Raw genomic sequence first — 19,828 nt, forward strand, 5'->3', positions numbered from 1 at the left:
AGCAAATGAAGCCTAAAGATGGCAGCAATATTTATAAGGCAGAAACCCATCCCAAATGCATTTGTTATAGGACTGATTCAACCAAAGACCCACTCTTGAATCAGGTCAATTTACACTTACTTACTTGGCTAAGAATGTCTTTGGAATTGGGGAAGAAACTCAACGCAGCAGAAGGTGAACAAGAAAAGATGGAGGATAAATAGAACCAGTGTATTAGCATTGAGATCGTAAGGTGTACATGAGCTCAAAATGTTCACTGTTAAATGTTGTATTAGATGATCTACAAATGGACCCACCTATGAGTTATGTTGTCGTCAGGGCTACAGAGCTAAATACAGTACTAGCATATTTGTGGGTAACATATGAAAATAGATAAGAGTGGGTGCCTGAAATAAGAATGAAGAAGGGAAAAAAAGAACAATGAGGTGTCACAACACAGACTACATCACTTTCATTAAGTTTTTTCTTATTAGGAACATTTTGGATAATTTTTTGTTTGACAAGAATAATTTACATATGTAGAACCACAACCATCTGATTATGTCTCAATGATTAGTGTCTCACCGCTATGAATTTCAAATGGAAACACTAAAATTTGATTATAAAAATCTGCAAGCTCTAACTTGTTGGATATTGCCAAGTTATCACACAACTGACATGCACAACGCCATTACTGCACAGCTGGCGTGCACAAAGAATTTTCTGTTCAATGCGCCAACCACAAGGTAACTCAAATGATTTTTTTTTTTTTTTTGATAAAATAAATTTTTATTTTGAGTTTTGCTCAATAATAAAATGCTTTTAAGTAGCACAGTAAAATAACACCCTGATTTTACACTGGCATTAGGAACAAATGTACCTATTTTTACTGTGGCAGTCAACGTGTTAATAATGTAGATTAATTGCTAGCAATGTATCTAGTCTGACAGTAGATATGCCATTTATTACAACTTTTAGAATTGCATGTTCATTGTATTTACTTCATAACCTGTAAAGTACATCTAAATTGCACCACTAATGAAGATGCATTTTTTGTATATTATTTAAAGAATAAGGTATTTTTCAAGTTGAACTTCTTTCTTCACAAACATGGTATATGTGTATTTGCCACAAGAATTTGTGTTGTAAAGTGTTTTCTATAAACTCAAGAAAATCATTTACACACGATGTTGCTTTATAGTGTTGGCAATGGGGCATGAATGAAAAACATAACTTAACTTGGGAGCTGTCTTGGCTTGAAAAATGGTGTCATTTCATGTCTTGCGATCACATACACATTGCAAAATAGTTTATAATTTAAAAAAAAAAAAACCACACACACCAATATTTTGAGATTCAGTCATTTAAAAAGAAGACCAGTTGTGCATGATAGCTCAGCACCACTTAAGTCTTCCTGCACAACAACATTTTACTCTGGCAGGACGTGGTTTCCTCTCAAAAACTTCTCATGCCACATAATTTACTTCTACATTTATGTAAGAAATCAAATAAGTAAACAGAAAATGCATCCTTACCACTACCAGGAATATGTGATAAAATGATTACTTCTAGATCCCTTTTGTTGTCACAAACGTTCACAGAAAAAACTGAAGGCATGTTTTTTTGTATCAAAACATTTGCCACTTCATTTGTAAGTTTTTAGGCTTTTATTTTCTGGTGATGCCCCATGCCCCATTGTAAAGTGCCAGTTCAGGCAAGATATTTTTCCAAATTTATAGAAAAAAATTAACTTTAGAACACAATTTTCATATGGCAATTACACATATACCTTGTTTTCAACTTGGAAAATACCAAATGCATCCTTCAATAATATAAGAAATATGTTCCACATAGCACCAGATGAGTCACATGTTAATGTAAGGGATTAATGGGGTACAAGTCCTGAGCTAAGAGGTCTGAAATATTAGATCACAACATTTTAAGGAAGGCTATCTATTCTCATATTCTGCTGCAGCTTAGCACTTAGTTTTGAATACAAAAGGGAACACTGGCTGAAACTGTGATAGTTAATCACTGTGAGGTGTCTTTTCTGTCATTCAATGAGCACACTTTTTCAATGAGCCTTATTTGAAATCACTGAACAACTTGCTCAAAAATGTGCCCTAACTTCACATCCTTCAAAATATTGCTTTTAGACAATATTGCTGCATAAACACAGTAAGCAACAAAAGGTATGGAAGAGGATCTCAAACACTAAAATGTTCACAATAGAGGGGATACACTTTGTACTTTGTCCTGTCCAGATCACAGTGGAGTAATGTGTTAAAAAAAGATCATGAATCTTCAGATTGTTAACTTATTTTAACCAATGTCAGACTTATGTTTCTTTATGTAGCAAGACTAAAATAAAGTGAGAGTCTGTTAAAATGAGTGAGGGAAGAATGGAGCGTGAGATCGACAGGCGGATCAGTGCGGCATCTGCAGTAATGTGGGCTCTGCATCGGTCTGTCGTGGTGAAAAAGGAGCTGAGCCGTAAGGCAAAGATCTCAATTTACCAGTCGATCTATGTTCCTACCCTCACCTATGGTCATGAGTTATGGGCAGTGACCGAAAGAACGAGATCGCGAATACAAGCGGCTGAAATGAGTTTCCTCCGCAGGGTGTCTGGGCTTTACCTTAAAGATAGGGTGAGAAGCTCAGTCATCCGGGAGGGGCTCAGAGTAGAGCCGCTGCTCCTCCGCATCGAGAGGAGTCGGATGAGGTGGTTCGGGCATCTGATCAGGATGCCTCCTGGACGCCTCCCTGGTGAGGTGTTCCGGGCACGTCCAACCGGGAGGAGGCCCCGGGGAGGGACTAGGTCTCCCGGCTGGCCTGGGAATGCCTTGGGATTCTCCCGGAAGAGCTAGCAGAAGTGGCCGGGGAGAGGGAAGTCTGGGCATTTCTGCTCAAGCTACTGCCCCCACGACCTGACCTCGGATAAGCAGAACAAGATGGATGGATGTTAAAAGATTAGTACTTGCAGGGAAGTACAAATTGACAGTGCAGCAAAAGCAGCTTTTCTTTGGATCAAATGGCCACATTTACTTATCTGGCCGATGCCTTTATCCAAGGTGATTTATAACACTCATGATAAAATTGGTTACATTTCTTTTTGGTTTTACATTTGGAGAACATTCATGATCACACAGTGACTGTAGCAGGATACAAACTCGCATCCTCAGTGTCTGAAGTCCAAAGCCTTAACTACTATACCACACTACCCATCATGACTATGTATGTACTTTGGACCTTCCGTTAAATTGAAGAGTTTGGTTGCTTTCTTAGCAGTTCAATTTGTGTTGATTTGCAAACACTTCAACCACGTAATAGCATGGTCATAGTCACTAACTGGTAACAAACTGTCACCATGCAAATAAACTTGCACTTGAATTCCCATGAGCCACTTTAACACACTTTATTTATAATGACTTTACTTGACGCACTGCTTACTTTGTGAAACAACTTGCTCCGTTATTCCTTAAGAGAATTTTTTTTCCATGTTAGTTCTTATACTATTTTAAGTTTATAATGTGGCTAAGAACACTTTGCCTTCCTGCCTCTTCTCTACTGGTGTCTCTTGGCAGATTTTGCAATGGGGGTGAAACATATATAGACTTCTGATGGTTATATTTATTATTTGTCTTAACTGCCTAAAGACATTACCATATATTAACTGCTTTCTATTCTTCCAGGCTTTCACAAGCCATGTGATGAGATTATGATTGCTCACATTTTATTTATAGTTTATTAATATCCCACTGTGGAGATCTGTTATGTAGACAGAACTAAGTGATTATAAGCAGAGTGAAAATTCTGAATTGGCCATGATGCATCTCCTTGTACATGAATTAAATGGAGGATCTGCATCTTACATGACTCTTTCAAGTGCAGTCAACCACACTTAATGAAAAATGCTGTCAAGTACTTATAACTGTCCAAAATGACTAAAAAAAACTTCAACCCGGGAAAAAAAAGCAAATTTCAAAGAAACCAAAAACACACCACCAACACCAACATTAAAAATAACAATAATTGTCAAATACTAGTCACTGGCCTAGTTCTGGTTTCTGGAAACAGTAAAAAAGAAATATGCAGCATATTACTCATTTGTCTACTGAAAATGGTATGCAGAGGTCCCTGAACTTTATAGGAAAAAGGATTTTTCTCATAGGGGAAAAACATAAAGACATGTAAATTGATTAGGTTACTGCTTACTTATTTTTTGTAATCTAAAGATTACCTGCAGTAAGATGATTCATACAAATACTTTTCTTGTCTTACACACTTTTATGATATTTTGCTTTTGCTGTGTATCTAAATAGTGAACTATTGTCTAATGGGGTAATTTAGATTGTACTTGTTTTAAACTATCAAATCTTGTGTACTATGTGTTTTTGTACAAGTAGAGGAACTGTCAAAATTGTCATTTATGACAGTGTTAATTTAAACAGCCATACTCAATTCTTACTTGAATGAAGTGATACGAAGGCACTGATGTGTTTAGATGTTGTGTAAGAAGGGTGGGGTTATTGGAGTCTCACAGAAAATTGCAGCATCAAGGCCTATCATTCCCTATTGCAGCCTTAATTCAGTCAAAATAAAAGCTCCACTTATTTTAGCCCATCAAACCTTTGCATGAGCTTCAAAAAATAAAAGCCACATTAGTATATCAAAAAGAATTTCCAGAATTAGTGCACAGTATTATGCATTACACAGAAGAAACAAATAGTTTTTTCCTTCTCTGCTTTTGGCTTTATTTTTATTTATTCATGTATACATACTGCCTTTTAAAAGTGGGAAACTCAAAGCCAAATTTGTGGACCTCTTCAGGCTAGTACTGCAAATCTCAATTATGGATATCTTCAGTATATGTCAACACTACTGTGTCCCTTCTCTGTTATACTGGGTAATTTTTTTTATAAAAGAAAATTGAGATCACTCTACATTACTTGTCTAAATATGAATGTATTATATAAGTAACAAACCATTCCACACAAGAAACGTGCATAATTCCTGGGTTACATTCTTTTAAATATACTGGGACAGACAGTAAGGTCTTTTCCCAGGCTAAAGCTTCAGACACAATATAACACAGAAGGCACACAAACAACTCTTGTTTTTTTCTCCCCTTCTCTTAAAAAACTGATTGGTAACCAGAAATGTTCAAGTGCTGCATTTAGTCTATTTCTTACTTTACCAAATACACAATGACAGACTTTAAGGAAAAGTAAAATATGTATGCAAAAAGTCAAATATGTACACAGTACATAATGGCAATTTCCACTCAGGCATTTAAATAACTCTGGGAAGCTTAACTAAGAGGTGCACTACTGCCTCAAAGCCACCAGCGTATATCATCTGTGGTGCACCTGTTAAAAAAGGCAGTGTGCGGTTTTGTCCACAAACAAATGTTCTACTTGACCTAGTAGGAGAAAAGTTTCCTTACTTCAAAAGCCTTCAAATAATTATCACACCGTTTTTATTTCAGCTAAGAGATAGTACTATGAAATAAACAAGAATAAAACTGGTTTATACTCATCAATTCCAAGATGCTTTTCGTGCATTGTGCATCAGCTTTCTAAATTTGCTCATAAATACTGTACCACTAACACAAAAAATTCAAGGGAATTGTACTTGGCCTAACAGAAAATTACCAGGTTGATTTTCCTGGGATTTTTGACCTAGCTTTCATCATATATGCAATTGATTTGAGAACTGATTGATTAATTCCTGGGATAACCTGCATTTATTGCAAGTAATCATTTTAAGTTAACACAAAAATTAAAATGTGAAGATATTAAGAACAAGGCAAAAAAAAGCAAATTTTTGATCCATCCAAAATATACAAATTAAAAGCAATATTCTTAATACACAAACAAATAAATAAATAGTAACTAAGGCATTTAAGTTTTCAATACTTCAATTGAATAGCCCCATCAACTTCTCATTGTTGAACCATACCACAGTGCGCTGCTTGTTGGGCAGGTACACACGAATAGTTCCTCCTCCGCGAGGGATATCTCCAGGACTGGCTTCCTCAGAGGAAGAAGAGGAGGATGAAGATGACATAATGATGATGGAACAGGCGAGAAGCTCATACCCCAATAAAAAACCAACAGTAAGCAATGACCAGCCTTAATGACTGTACTGCAGACTGAGGTTGTTCACAAGGTTTCACCTAAAACCAGTAGAAAACAAGACAAGTCAATGAAATTTCAAATGCATTTGTTTCATATATTACCACTACATACAAATTATCAGTACAAAAAAATCCCCATTCATGAAATGCAATACTATGTTTTGCCTTTGCCATCAGTTATAATATGCATTATCAAATCTTGATTGATAATGATGGGATTTGATTTAAACCGGGTGAGAACAAGAACAGAATTGTGATAGAATTTCAAATGAGTTTTAAGGAAAGAAATAACATTGTTTAAAAAGCAGCTGAAGCACAATACTCTACCTTTTTAGGAGGGATTCTGTATCACTTGCAATGCTTAAAAAGTATAATCCTAATACTAAAAATATTTAGTAGCAGATATTCACTAGCTCCTAAGAAAAAAACCTACATATCTTGTTGCCACAGACAGTGTTTGTTTTCTGAATATACAGAATGGCTGTATATAGTATGTATATAGTCCATCCATCCATTTTCCAACCCGCTGAATCCGAACACAGGGTCACGGGGGTCTGCTGGAGCCAATCCCAACCAACACAGGGCACAAGGCAGGAAACAATCCTGGGCAGGGTGCCAACCCACCGCAGGACACACACAAACACACCCACACACCAAGCACACACTAGGGACAATTTAGAATCGCCAATCCACCTAACCTGCATGTCTTTGGACTGTGGGAGGAAACCGGAGCGCCCGGAGGAAACCCACGCAGACACGGGGAGAACATGCAAACTCCACGCAGGGAGGACCCGGGAATCGAACCCAGGTCCCCAGATCACCCAACTGCGAGGCAGCAGCGCTACTCACTGCGCCACCGTGCCATGTATATAGTTATAAATATAAAAAATTTTAATATATTTTATAGCTAATCAATTGACAAAGGACACTTAACACGCTTCTGGTAGCAGCTTATGTCTTGCTGTATGGTTGAAGAAGTTGACTGAGGTGTTAATCTGTTATCAGCGGTGCTGAGTGAGAATTTCTATAAAAGGAACAACAGATAGCAGTACAGCACCAAGTGAGAAACATGTGTTGCAAAAAATGTTCTCACTTTGATGTATAATAAAAAAGTGCTGCTTTCTGGCAGTATTTGCTCAAGTTGAAGTGTTACACCTTAAGAAACTTTTAAATAATCTCCCAGCAACTGTCAGTTTAATTTTCTACTGAGCAACACAGAACAAAAACATTTCCTTCAACAGTACTCAGAGAAATTGCATCTAATCCTTGTTTCAAGCAGTCCCATTGTGGCAGAATTATTTAGTTTCACTCTCATATCTTCAGCTGTAACTAGTTTTCTCAGACACTTTGTTCACCAAGTAGTTCAAAGTGTTTAAGGCAGATGTTACAACATCCATCATATCAAGGTTCTATTTCTTTTGAACCCCTAGCAAATGAGACTTTATGCCAAGTGATCAGTTGTGATAGAAAACTGGTATTAGTCAACTTGATCACAACACTTTCATGCATCTTTATGTGACACAGTTTGTGTGATGAGACTGAAACCAAAGAGTGTGCTTTTGAATAAAACAAATCATTAAACAATATCTTTTCAAATAAACTTACTCAGGCTGTGTACCATAAAGAACTTGATGTTGACTTAATTTTTTGTTTACTTTACAGGGTTTAACACTAACTTTTAAAGTGATTGCCACGCTTGCCAATCAGGCATCAGTAATTGGTTGTCAAAACTGAGAATAAAGTAGCCATTTTAAACAACCTACAGTATATGTAAAGTAATTAAAATGCTAGGATTTATACATCAGCCTACTAATGAAACTGTGACATAAAAGAATATTTAAAACATTTATTATCATAACTAAACTCTTTTTAATGTGTTTGTTCTACCTGCCACTTTACATCATTTTAATCTGAATGGTTATCACTTAACATGTCTGAGAAGAGGCGAGGGGGAAAAAAAAAAAAAAAACACATTTAGGACTGTCTGCCCTCGATTCCTGGTATACAATGTACCACCAGTAGAGCAGTTTTTTTCATGTTGTTCAGAGATCATTCAAAATGAATCCAGCAAATCACTGCTGGGCTCAGAAAGAAACGGAAAAGACAGCTAAAACTTCATCCAAGCCAAGACTGGCATAGCTTTTAAAAAAAAAAAAAAACTGATCCCGACACTTTTTTGAAGTATGATCGTGGGTCGCATTCTGTCCTGGCATGGCAAAGAAGATCATACCAGCTGTTTGATCCGCTTTGCAATGATACTGGTACCATAATTATACATCTCATTTACTTCTCTGACACTTTTTGTTAATGTTTTAATTACAATTTTATGTGTATATGTATGTGTACTTTTTTTTTTTTTTAAGCAAGCTGTTTAATATCATACCCTTGGTTTATTGCATTAGGGCTTATTATGCTTATCCAGAGATACTGTTTAATATCATTCTCTGGGTTTGCTCTGTCACGACAGTTCAAGATTGTATTTTATGCTTATAGTGTTTAGACTGTATTGTCAATAGATATCTCTATTTTAATCCTAATACGCCTCTGCTTGGGGGCTTGTTTTGTTTTGGATGTGCTCTGTCTCTAGGTATGTCAGAGGACTAGGACTTTGCGAAGTGTGGTCTAGCCTCACATGGGGAGGCAAAATGGGGGGCCAGGAGGACTGGGGGGGAGAGAAAGACAGCAAGCTATTTCTAATCTATCCTTATAATTGTAAGTGTCAACGTAACATTAGGCTTTATGGCAATAACTCTTAGGAAAATTGGAAATTAAGGTCAAAGCTGTCCTAAGTTAATACTACAAAATGACAACAAAAGTTCAGAAGCAATGTCTCCATGACCAAACAGTTAACATTCCAGCTCACCAAGTGAAAGGGCTGAATCACAAATTAAAGAGAAAGAAAGTATCCTCTCACCTAACAGGTCTAAATGCTAAAATAGTATTATGGGGTTGATTTGTTTCAAACCTAGTTTTGTTAAACTTGACTTGCTTGTATGGATAGTTATTTGCTTTTAATAAAAATCAAAATGTTTAAAAAAAAAAAAGCTACACAGAAATGTAATGAATTAATTAATAATAATAATACTGTACAGGTTAATTGCTTGATGGTAGTTCCATGTTAAAAACTGAATACCAGTTTTGAAAAGGTAATAATGTGTTTAATTAAAACACTTTACAATTATTAAAATACAAATCACTAAAATTCATCCTTTCCTTCTTTATGAACTAAGAAAAATACATCTTTTAACTCCATAGTCTGGGCTAGCTCACGCTCCAATGAAGAGGCATCTGAGAATTATATGAATCATAAGGCGATGAGCATGTGTAAATTAGGGATGTCACAAAAACAAAATACTTTGGTACTAATTCAGTAGAAAGTTCTGAAAACTAACAGTTCCAGATTTTTACAGTATTGGTAGAACTGGGAGAGTACGGCACTCATGCGTGACTGCAGGTAAACAAATTTCTCTGGAAGGCACAATAATACATTATTAAAACCTACATATAAAAATGGCTCACAGTGTTGATGACATAGCACCATATCAGTACATACTGAAAAGAAAAATAGCAGAGGTCATGATTGGAGGAATAGTAAAAATTGTACAAAACCAAAACAAATATACAGGCTCATGTACTTGCCATTTTTATCCGAATAAGGACTTAATTCAGAAACAGATTTATGCATGCTTAGAGAGCAAAATAACACCGATCAAATGAGGTCTAATCGTTTAACTCGTCACACATTTGCAAGAGATGAAAAGATAACAATTGCTTTGCTTTTAAATACCATCCTACGCAGCCCCAATAAATGAACGCCTTTATTTTCTGATGTCCATGTCAAAGCATCTCTCCATTTTCTAACTGGTGAAAACACAGGGGCGCAACTTACACGCATCCACAGTTGTGCATATAGGACTGTAGGATGTGGGAGGACTGCCAGCACAAACAGTTGTAGCAAGTGAACATCTACACAAGATTCCAACAAAAGTGGCTATGTGGCTCATCTACACCGGCAATGACAATGAGAAGCTCCATGTGTTAATGCCAAAATAAAATGTATTTAGTGTTTCAATGGTTCAAAGGACAAGGCATAACACCCTTACAATGTGTACTGTGTTAACAGAGACGTGTAATTTCCCAAAAAGCACAGTTAGCAGTACACATAAAACAGTACTCTTCACTACTAAAGATACATCTGCACTCACTGAATTTATGTCGTTTCTTTGGCTTTTGAAGGTGAACTGCCATTCAAAAGTATAACCCATAAATGAAAGCATGTCATATATTTGAATGGGAGGTTGAAAAATGTAATTACTGTTTCATAGTCATACATTTATTGACTAAAGGTAATGATAGAGCAAATTCTGGATTTGTAGTTTTTGTACATGAAAATATTGCACGAAAGGCAATAAAAAGTATTCAACCCTTAGAAGCTTTCACATTTTATTGTTATACAACAATAAAATATTGCATTGTATTGAATTGTAGTGGACTTAATTAGGCTTTTTGAACGCTGATAAACAGGAAAAGTCTCTAATATTGAAGTTAAAATTAATTTGGAAAGCAGTCTAAATGAATTCTAAGTTTAAAACACAAAATAAGTGACTTGAGTATTCACCCCCTTCACATCAGCAATTATTAGATGGATCTTTGGCAGCTGTTACAGGCTCAAGTCTGTTTGAACAGGTCTCTATCAACTTTGCACATCTGGACAATGCAAATTTTCCTCATTCTTCTTTGGAAAACTGCTCAAGCTCTGACAGGATGTATAGGAATCATGAGTTAGCAGCCTTTTTCTAAGTTCAGCCACAAATTTTCAGTTGGCTTGAGATATGGACTCTGACTCTGCCACTCCAGGACATCAACATTGTTGTTTTTAAGACATGTGTGGCCTTGGCTTATGCCAAATAAAACAAATCTCCCAAGACACAAGTTTCTGCAGACTGCATCACATTTTCCTCAAGGAATTCCCTGTATTTTATTGCATTAATTGTAGTCTCTACCCTCACCTGCTACAAGATACATTCCATAGCATGATGCTGCCACGCCACCACAATGTTTCACAGAGGTGATGGTGTGTTATTGATAATGTGCAGTGTTTGACTTATGCCAAACATGATGTTTAGTCTGATGGCCAAAAACTTGAACTTCGGTCACATCAGATTCATGGACCTTCTTCCAACTGACTTCAGATTTTCCAATGTGCATTCTGGCAAACTCACTCCAAAACTTCATTTAGATCTTTTAAATAGTGCATTTCTCTTTGTCACTATCCCAAACAGCAGTGACTGGTAAAGTACATGGGCTCATAATTATTGTATGAGCAGTCTCACCATGTATCTCTTCCACTGTAGCTTGTTAATCTTTCAGAGCTATCATAGGTCTCTTATTGGCCTCCCTCACTATTCTTCTGCATAATCACTCAGTTTTTGTGGATGGCCTGCTACATTCAGATTTACAGCTGTGCAATACACCTTTCTATCTCCATTTAACTGATTATGTGACTTTTAAATTGGCTGCATCAGTGATAATTTAGGTGTATCATATTAAAGGATGTGAATACGTATGTGATTATTTTGTGCTTTATATATGTAACTTAATTTAGACCACTTTGAACCGATCTGGCTTCACTTTGACATAAATGAGTCTTCTACTGCTGATCAGTGTCAAAAAGCCAAATTAAATCCACTGTGATTCAATGTTGTATAATAATAAAATGTGAAAACCTACATGGGGGGTGAACACCTTCTATAGACACTATATATTGTAGGAAATCTAAGAGTATCTGTTTTTTTGTATACATATCATATCAAGCAGGTCTAAAATAAATAAAGCTGAAAATAAACATGCTGCAAGACAAATAAGGGACAGTAACAAAGATATCCCAACCTATCTTTGACATTAGAATCGAAATCACTTTAAATTTGTCAGTACTTAATGCACAGGGATTTAACTTGGTAGCATGGGAGCTGCTTAAAACAAAACACTACATCACACAGCATAAATCACATACAGTATATTTGTAAATGTCAGATTCACCATTTTCACACAAATATTAAAACATCTTTATACCTAGAACTAATTTAAAATAAATAAACGCCAGAAGAAACATGAATCGATAAAGCAATCAAGTGCTACTATATTAAAGATTTTTCTGTGGCGAGTGAGAGGGCACATAGATTAATACGACATGTCATTAGAATCTGCACATTATCAAAGTGTCTAGATACAGCAAACTCAACAGCTAACAAAAACCCAGTCAGAAAATGTTAATTAGATAGGGCAAAAGAAAAGCTGGCCACCACTCTATATGTGTTTTAAGGTAATCTCTTATTCAGGTCAACTGAAACTTAAGCATTTGCATGTTCTCTCCGTGTCTGCGTGGGTTTCTTCCAGGCGCTCCGGTTTCCTCCCACAGTCCAAAGACATGCAGGTTAGGTGGATTGGCGATTCTAAATTGGCCCTAGTGTGTGCTTGGTTTGTGTCCTGCGGTGGGTTGGCACCCTGCCCGGGATTGGTTCCTGCCTTGTGCCCTGTGTTGGCTGGGATTGGCTCCAGCAGACCCCCGTGACCCTGTGTTCACATTCAGCGGGTTGGAAAATGGATGGATGGATGAAACTTAAGCCCTTTCAACAATGCTTCACTCTCTAAATGTTACAGACCACCAAATCCATAAATATTGTGGAGCACACTTGAAGCTGGCATTATTTAGCTAATGAAACTGGCAAAATGCCAGCCACTTATAAGCCAATTTTCAATCATGTTTAAAGAGTAAAAAACAAAATTTGACATATCATGCCACAGAAAAATCTACTCTTAATATTTCAGTTGAGGTAGCTACAGTCTTTCATTAAGAATGCAGCTTTAAAACATAAGACAGCATAGAACTACTCATTTAAAAGCATGGATTTCTTTTGTATTCTTTCTCTAAATCTATCACACCACCCTGCTGAACTACCACAGTGGTCTTCAGTTGAGTAGCTCTGCTCACATGATGCAGCCTTGTTCTAATCTGTAGATTAGTTGACCCTGTTCTCCAGTAATCACTGCCTTCGTAAAATTAATGCTCTTTCTCCATCACCTATCCTACATCGGTTTCTGACAGCTACCAGTTGCCTGGGGGGGGGTGGATTCCTACAATACTGTACTTCTAAAACAAAACACAAAAGACATGCACATATTCTGGAACATAAAGACACTAAAACAAAGATGACTAAACAATTGCTGCCAAAAAAGTTAAACTAAAATCAGGTGCTTTTCTTTTTTTTCTTTTAAACATTTTATTGAATTTATTTAAGTCAAACTAGACAAAACTAAGTTCAAATCAAATCAACCCCTTCCTGAGAGAAAGACAGTTAGACCAACAGACACAGTAAAACTTTAAGTGTATGAAAAAAATTAAATACGGAAGAAAATCCTTTCCCCCAATTTAAATTCTTATTCTAAAATGTTATTGACTAGATCCTGCCAGGTTTAAAAAAAGGTTTGCACAGATCCTCCAAGTGAGAATTTGATTTTTTTCCAATTTCAAATAGTATATATCATCAGTTAAACACTGACTTAAAAACGGAGAATTAGGATTCTTCCCGTTGAGCAAGGTAAATCTACATGCTAATAGTGAAGTAAAGGCATTTACAGTTTGTTTATCCTTCTCCACCTTAAGCCAATCTGAGAGTACACCAAACACAGCTGTTAATGGATTAGAAGAGATTTTGACACCAAAATGTTAATTTGGTGCAGGTCCAAAACATGTGGCCCAATGAAGCTGGGACTTGATTGCAATATTTGCAGGTTGAATCTTGCCCTAGAAACATTTTGGATAATTTTAAGCGAGACAGATGTGCTTGATAAAAGATTTTAAGTTGAACGATTATATGCTTTACAAAAATATGGTGCTACAGTGAACTATGTGCATGGTTGTTTTCCCAACTCCTTTTCTGAAATGTTGAGTAAGAGATACTTTTCCCACTGTACTCTGGGATCTTTGAAAGGGACGGACTTTAGAATGTTTTTATATACAGTACAACAGAAATACTGTCTGAGTCCTCAAGACTGATCAATACTTCTTTCAGAATAAAAGTTACTGGGAGGTGAGGAAATTTGGACAGATTTTGTTTAGTAAAGTTTCTAATTTGGAGGTACTGAAAGAATTGTATTGATGGAAAGTTAAATTTGGAAGTGTGAAGACGTTATCTACGTACAAATCTCCAAGTGATTTAATCCTGTATGTTTTCCAAACATTAAAAAGTGAGTACATTTGAGAGGGTAGAAAAAGGAGGTTATCGTGAAGTGGTGCCACAGATTAAAGCTTCTCTGTCTTGAAGTACTTCTTACATTGGTTCCATATTCTGAGTGAATTAAGCACAATTGGGTTGTTAGCATATTGGCGATAACTCATATTTACTGGTGTACATAGCAAGGAATATAAAGTACTGCAGGATTTTATTTCTATTACAGACCAAGCCTATGTATGTTCATCTATTTGTGTCAATGTCCAGATTTTTACAGCTTGTATAATTGCCACCCAGTAATAAAACTGAAAGTTAGGTAGAGCCATGCCACCCTCTGCCTTAGGTCTTTGTAGGGTCACCCTTTGGATGTGTGGATGTTTTGAATTCCAAATAAATTAGGTTATGATTGAATCTAACTTCTTAAAATTATTTACAGTAATCCCTTCTCCATCGCGGGGGTTGCGTTCCAGAGCCACCCGCGAAATAAGAAAATCCGCGAAGTAGAAACCATATGTTTACATTGTTATTTTTATATTGTCATGCTTGGGTCACAGATTTGCGCATAAACACAGGAGGTTGTAGAGAGTCAGGAACATTATTCAAACACTGCAAACAAACATTTGTCGTTTTTTCAAAAGTTTAAACTGTGCTCCATGACAAGACAGAGATGACAGTTCTGTCTCACAATTAAAAGAATGCAAACATATCTTCCTCTTCAAAGGAAACAGAGAGGAAAGCAAACAAATCAATAGGGCTGTTTGGCTTTTAAGTATGCAAAGCACCGCTGGTACAAAGCTGTTGAAGGCGGCAGCTCAAACCCCCTCCGTCAGGAGCAGGGAGAGAGAGAGAGAGAGAGAGAGAGAGAGAGAGAGAGAGAGAGACAGAGAAAAACAAAGTCAAAAATCAATACGTGCCCTTTGAGCTTTTAAGTATGTGAAGCAACGTGCAGCATGTCGCTTCACGAAGCAGCTGTACACAGAAGGTAGCAACTTGAAGATAATCTTTCAGCATTTTTAGACGAGCGTCCGTATCGTCTAGGTGTGCGAACAGCTCCCCTGCTCACACCCCCTACGTCAGGATCAGAGAAAGTCAGCGCAAGAGAGAGAGAGAGAGAAAGTAAGTTGGGTAGCTTCTCAGCCATCTGCCAATAGCGTCCCTTGTATGAAATCAACTGGGCAAACCAACTGAGGAAGCATGTACCAGAAATTAAAAGACCCATTGTCCTCAGAAATCCGCGAACCAGCAAAAAATCTGCGATATATATTTAAAATATGCTTACATATAAAATCCGCGATAGAGTGAAGCCGCGAAAGGCGAAGCGCGATATAGCGAGGGATCACTGTATTAATGTATATTGGGATGCTTTGAAATAGAAAAAAGAAACTTGATAAAGAGCTTTACGTTTACTTGTGATGTTTACCCCTAGATATTTAAACTGATCTACAATGATAAAAGGGAAGGTGTCCAGCCTAATAATTACGTGATAGAGAGTTCACTGGAAAGAGCATACTTTTATTCAAATTAATTTTGAGCCCAGAAATCTTTTGAAATTCACTAGTGCTGTTAGGACTGCAGACAGTATTTTGTGGATCCAAGTACCTTATCTGCATATAGTGCTATTTTCTGTTCAAGTTCCTTCATTGATAATCCCCTTTATCTCATAAGCATTTTGAAAGTGAACATGGCAATTGCAAAAATCAGTGGTGAAAGGAGCTGTCTGCTTTGAAGTAGTCTGAAATAATGATGTTAATACAAACTGAAGCTTCTGGACTGGTATAGAATAGTTTGATCCATACACATATGTTCGGGCCAAACCCTAATTTCTCCAGTGTAGTGAAAAGGTAGTCCCATTCAACTATATCAAATGCTTTTTCTGCATCCAATGATAATATCATCTCGGGGCTGGTAGACTTTGTAGGAGAATATATTACATTAAACAGGCATCGCAGATTGGAAGCTAAGTGTCTGCCTTTAATAAATCCAGTTTGGCCTTGTGATATTACCAAAGGAAGCACTTTCTCAATCCTTATAGCTTGAACTTTGGAGAGTATCTTAGCATCATTATTCAGAAGTGAGATTGGTCTGAATGATGCACATTGTAATAAGTCCTTATTTTGCTTAGGAAAGACAGTCATTAATGCTTGGCGAAAAGTTTGAGGTAGAATTTTATTGTCTCTAGCTTCTGTAAATGTTGCTAATAAAAGGGGAGCTAACTTAAATGAGATTTATTTCATAAAATTAGGCAGGGTAGCCATCAGGGCCTGCTGCTTTCCCATTCTAAAGTGAGTTTATAGCATCTATTAATTCTGAGAGTGCTATTTCTTTAATAGTATAGTTTGTATTCATAAGGCAGAGAAGTGCTGTATATGTCCTAATTAGAAAGCTGAATGCCAGACTAGTTCTGTGTTGCCTTCACCACTCTCCACAGTAATTCACGATTCTGAGCCAAAGAGGGGACATACCGGGATGTAATGCAGCCAGGGAGAATGGACTCCATTGTGCACCTGTAAAAGTTAGTCAGGACAGATGGAGAAATACAAACTATCCTCAGGATATCTGAAGAAGTAGAGGCACTGGTAAGCCATTTTGAAACAGACAAAATGTGTTGTTTCAAATTCATTTCATCACTGATAGTCACTCCAAGAAACTAAAAACTACTCACTGTTTCAATAGCATTCTCTCCAATGTAGCTGGAAATCCTTTGCTGCCTTCTGAAGTCTATGACCAATTCCCTGGTTTTGCTGTCATCAAGGGTGAGAATATTGTCCTGACTTCAGGGACCACAGAGTCAGCAGATAGACCTCTTCTCAATAAGCAATCTCATCACTGTTTATGATCAAAACTATGATGGTGGTGCCATTAGCAAATTTAATAAAGGAGTTAGAGCCATGTCAGGCCCTATTAGAGGTGAACAAGTAGTACATAACTGGGTTCAGCACACTACCTGCAGTGGAGCAGTGTTGAGAGTAGATGGATTGTGCTCTCCCACTTAAAGTCTAACTAGTTCCTTGGTGTGGATGATATTAAAGGGGAGATTGTTGCCCTAGCACGACGGACAGTAGTGAATCTTTTCCCAGGTAGCTGTTACATGATGATCAGGCCTAAAATAGTGGCATTATCAACATATTCAATTATGGAGTTGGAGCGGTGTCCAGTCACATTCATAGGTGAATACGGAGTAAAGCAGGGGTTCAGCACAGTGTCCTGTCAGGTGCTTATGTTGATCGATCACTGCAGAGGAAGTAATGCTTCTCGATATGCACAAGCTGGAGTCTGCCAGTTAAGAAAGCCAAGATTTAGTTGCAAATGGTATCACTAGGTCTCAAGTCTAGTAGCATGGTAATCAGCTGTGATGGTACAAAAGTGTTATATGCTATACCATTCATTAAACTTCCTCTGTCACACTGTTTATTATTATTCAGGCATTCCAGAATAGTACAAAGTGAGAAGGATATTTGCACCCTCTATACACATTAAGCCAACATGCAAGCTGGAATTAGTTTAGACTATCTGGAAAATTATGTTTAATGTGATAGAATGCTCGTCTCTCAAAACATTTCACCACACAAGGAGGGAGTACCACCTGTCTGTATTTATTCAGACAGTACACCTTTTTTGGGGGGGGTTGTGGGGGGGGCACAAGGAAAATTATTACGTTTCCGAACTAGATGGGAAATTTAGGTTCTTCCACTAAATAATTAAGTATGTCACAGAAAATGCTGGCTAAATAAACTCTACAGTAATGCTGGACTGGTAAAATGTCTTTAACACCAAAGTGTCTCTAATCTTATGGGTTTTCTTCTGCTAGTAGAGCTGAGTCTGTCCGACTGTAAGTGTTTAGGAGCCTGTGTGTGCTTTTTGCATTTTTTTCTGTACTCTAGTTTTCTTTTTGCATAGTAATGCATTCAATGTGAATGCATTCAAAACCACTGCATTTTACTTGCTTAATAAAATGCATTGGTGTTGTGGTGCATTAGAAGTATTGGTTTAAAAAAAAAAAATGTTTATTAAGTGGCTCAGTGGTTTAGAAAGTTTCATTTTGGCAAATATTTCTCCTTACTTGCAGTTCCCTACTTTTTATATACAGTCGACCCTTGATTTACGACCAAAATTTTTGTTTTGATTTACGACCAACATCTTGCGTTACGACCCGAATGCGGTCACGTGTATCCGCTTGTGCGATTGTAAACAAACAGCCGAGAGCATTCATGAGCGTCAGTCGGAGCCCAGATACATGCGTTTGTGGACGTAATTTCAGTCAGTGCAGTGATTTATATAATTTATTTTGATAATTGCTAAGGAAGGAAGAGAAGGTAACGAAGGTAAAGAAAGTGATCACAATCGAAACAAAGAAGGAAATCGTGTGGAAATATGAGAGTGGTGTTCGTGTGACCGATCTCGCTAATATGTACAGCATGTCGAAATCCACCATCTCGACAATTTTACAAAGAAAATATCTGTATAAGGAGGCTCCTTCCAAACAATAACCACCTTCCATTTCATTCTCCTCCTGCAGCCCAAAGATGTCAACTTAAATGGTGAGTAGAGTATGAAATTGTTGTTTCTGGTAGGCTAGGCACTTTTTATAACTTTTTGGTTAATACATTAGAAAAATTATTGGCGTTTTGGTAAATTATGCACATTATACAACCCTTGTTATTATGAAAAGGTTAAGTAAGTGTTGCTGTGGGAGGTTCGGAACGCATTATGGGTATTTCCATTATTTCTTATGAGAAAAATAGTCTTGACTTACAACCAACTTGAGTTACAACCAGCCCTCGCGAACGAATTGAGTTCGTAAGTCAAGGGTCCACTGTACTATGTATGATATCCTGTGTAGTGGGGAGGTGGCCCCAACTTACACTCTGCACATCTGACAGATCATGACCCGAATGGGATCACAGGAGAGAAGAGCCACAGACCAAAATTGAAGGGTGAAGGCTGTACAACAAAAACACAGCAGTTTCAGACAGGCTTTGTTTCACAGTCACTCAGCCCTGACACTCCATCAAAAGCAAATACTGAAGAAACATGTATAAAAAAAAAAAGGAAAAATGTATGTATTTACAGTAAGTACAGTGCACACCTATAATTCTTTATATAAAAATTACACACCTGGCTCAGGAAGCTCTTCAAAAGGAAAAAACAGGAAAAAAACATGAAAAAGCAAGTGTTTGTATATACAAACACTAAAACAATTTTTTTTAAAATATTTTATACACACATACATACACACACCATCCCCACCAAACTATCACTCTAAGATATATATGTATAAAAATCATTTACAAAGCCCTCAAGAAACCTAAACAACAGCTCGTTCTACAGAGCAGCAGTGCTTTATCCCTACCTCGCCTTTAGGTCCACTTATGATCCCCTGTTGACCAGGAACTCTTTAAAACATAACCAGCAAGATTATCTAGCCAATCGACACCCTGTCTACTCCACTCACTTATCAAGGTAGATGCTGGTGCAACAC

The 19,828-nt window shown here is 37.1% G+C and overlaps 1 protein-coding gene across 2 annotated transcripts in view; it reads right to left on the bottom strand.

The window, feature by feature from the left end:
* The window catches only part of araf (A-Raf proto-oncogene, serine/threonine kinase), a 141,274-nt gene that overhangs the window by 89,385 nt on the left and 32,061 nt on the right, over window positions 1–19,828 (bottom strand). For both annotated transcript variants that reach the window (XM_028813405.2, XM_028813406.2), the window contains exon 2: window positions 5,941–6,157. In XM_028813405.2, the coding sequence (XP_028669238.1) occupies window positions 5,941–6,048 (108 nt within the window). In that variant the 5' untranslated portion in view covers window positions 6,049–6,157. The remainder of the gene's footprint in view (window positions 1–5,940; window positions 6,158–19,828) is intronic.

Source organism: Erpetoichthys calabaricus, chromosome 11 (assembly GCF_900747795.2).
Source record: "Erpetoichthys calabaricus chromosome 11, fErpCal1.3, whole genome shotgun sequence".
NCBI classification, from domain to species: domain Eukaryota; kingdom Metazoa; phylum Chordata; class Cladistia; order Polypteriformes; family Polypteridae; genus Erpetoichthys; species Erpetoichthys calabaricus.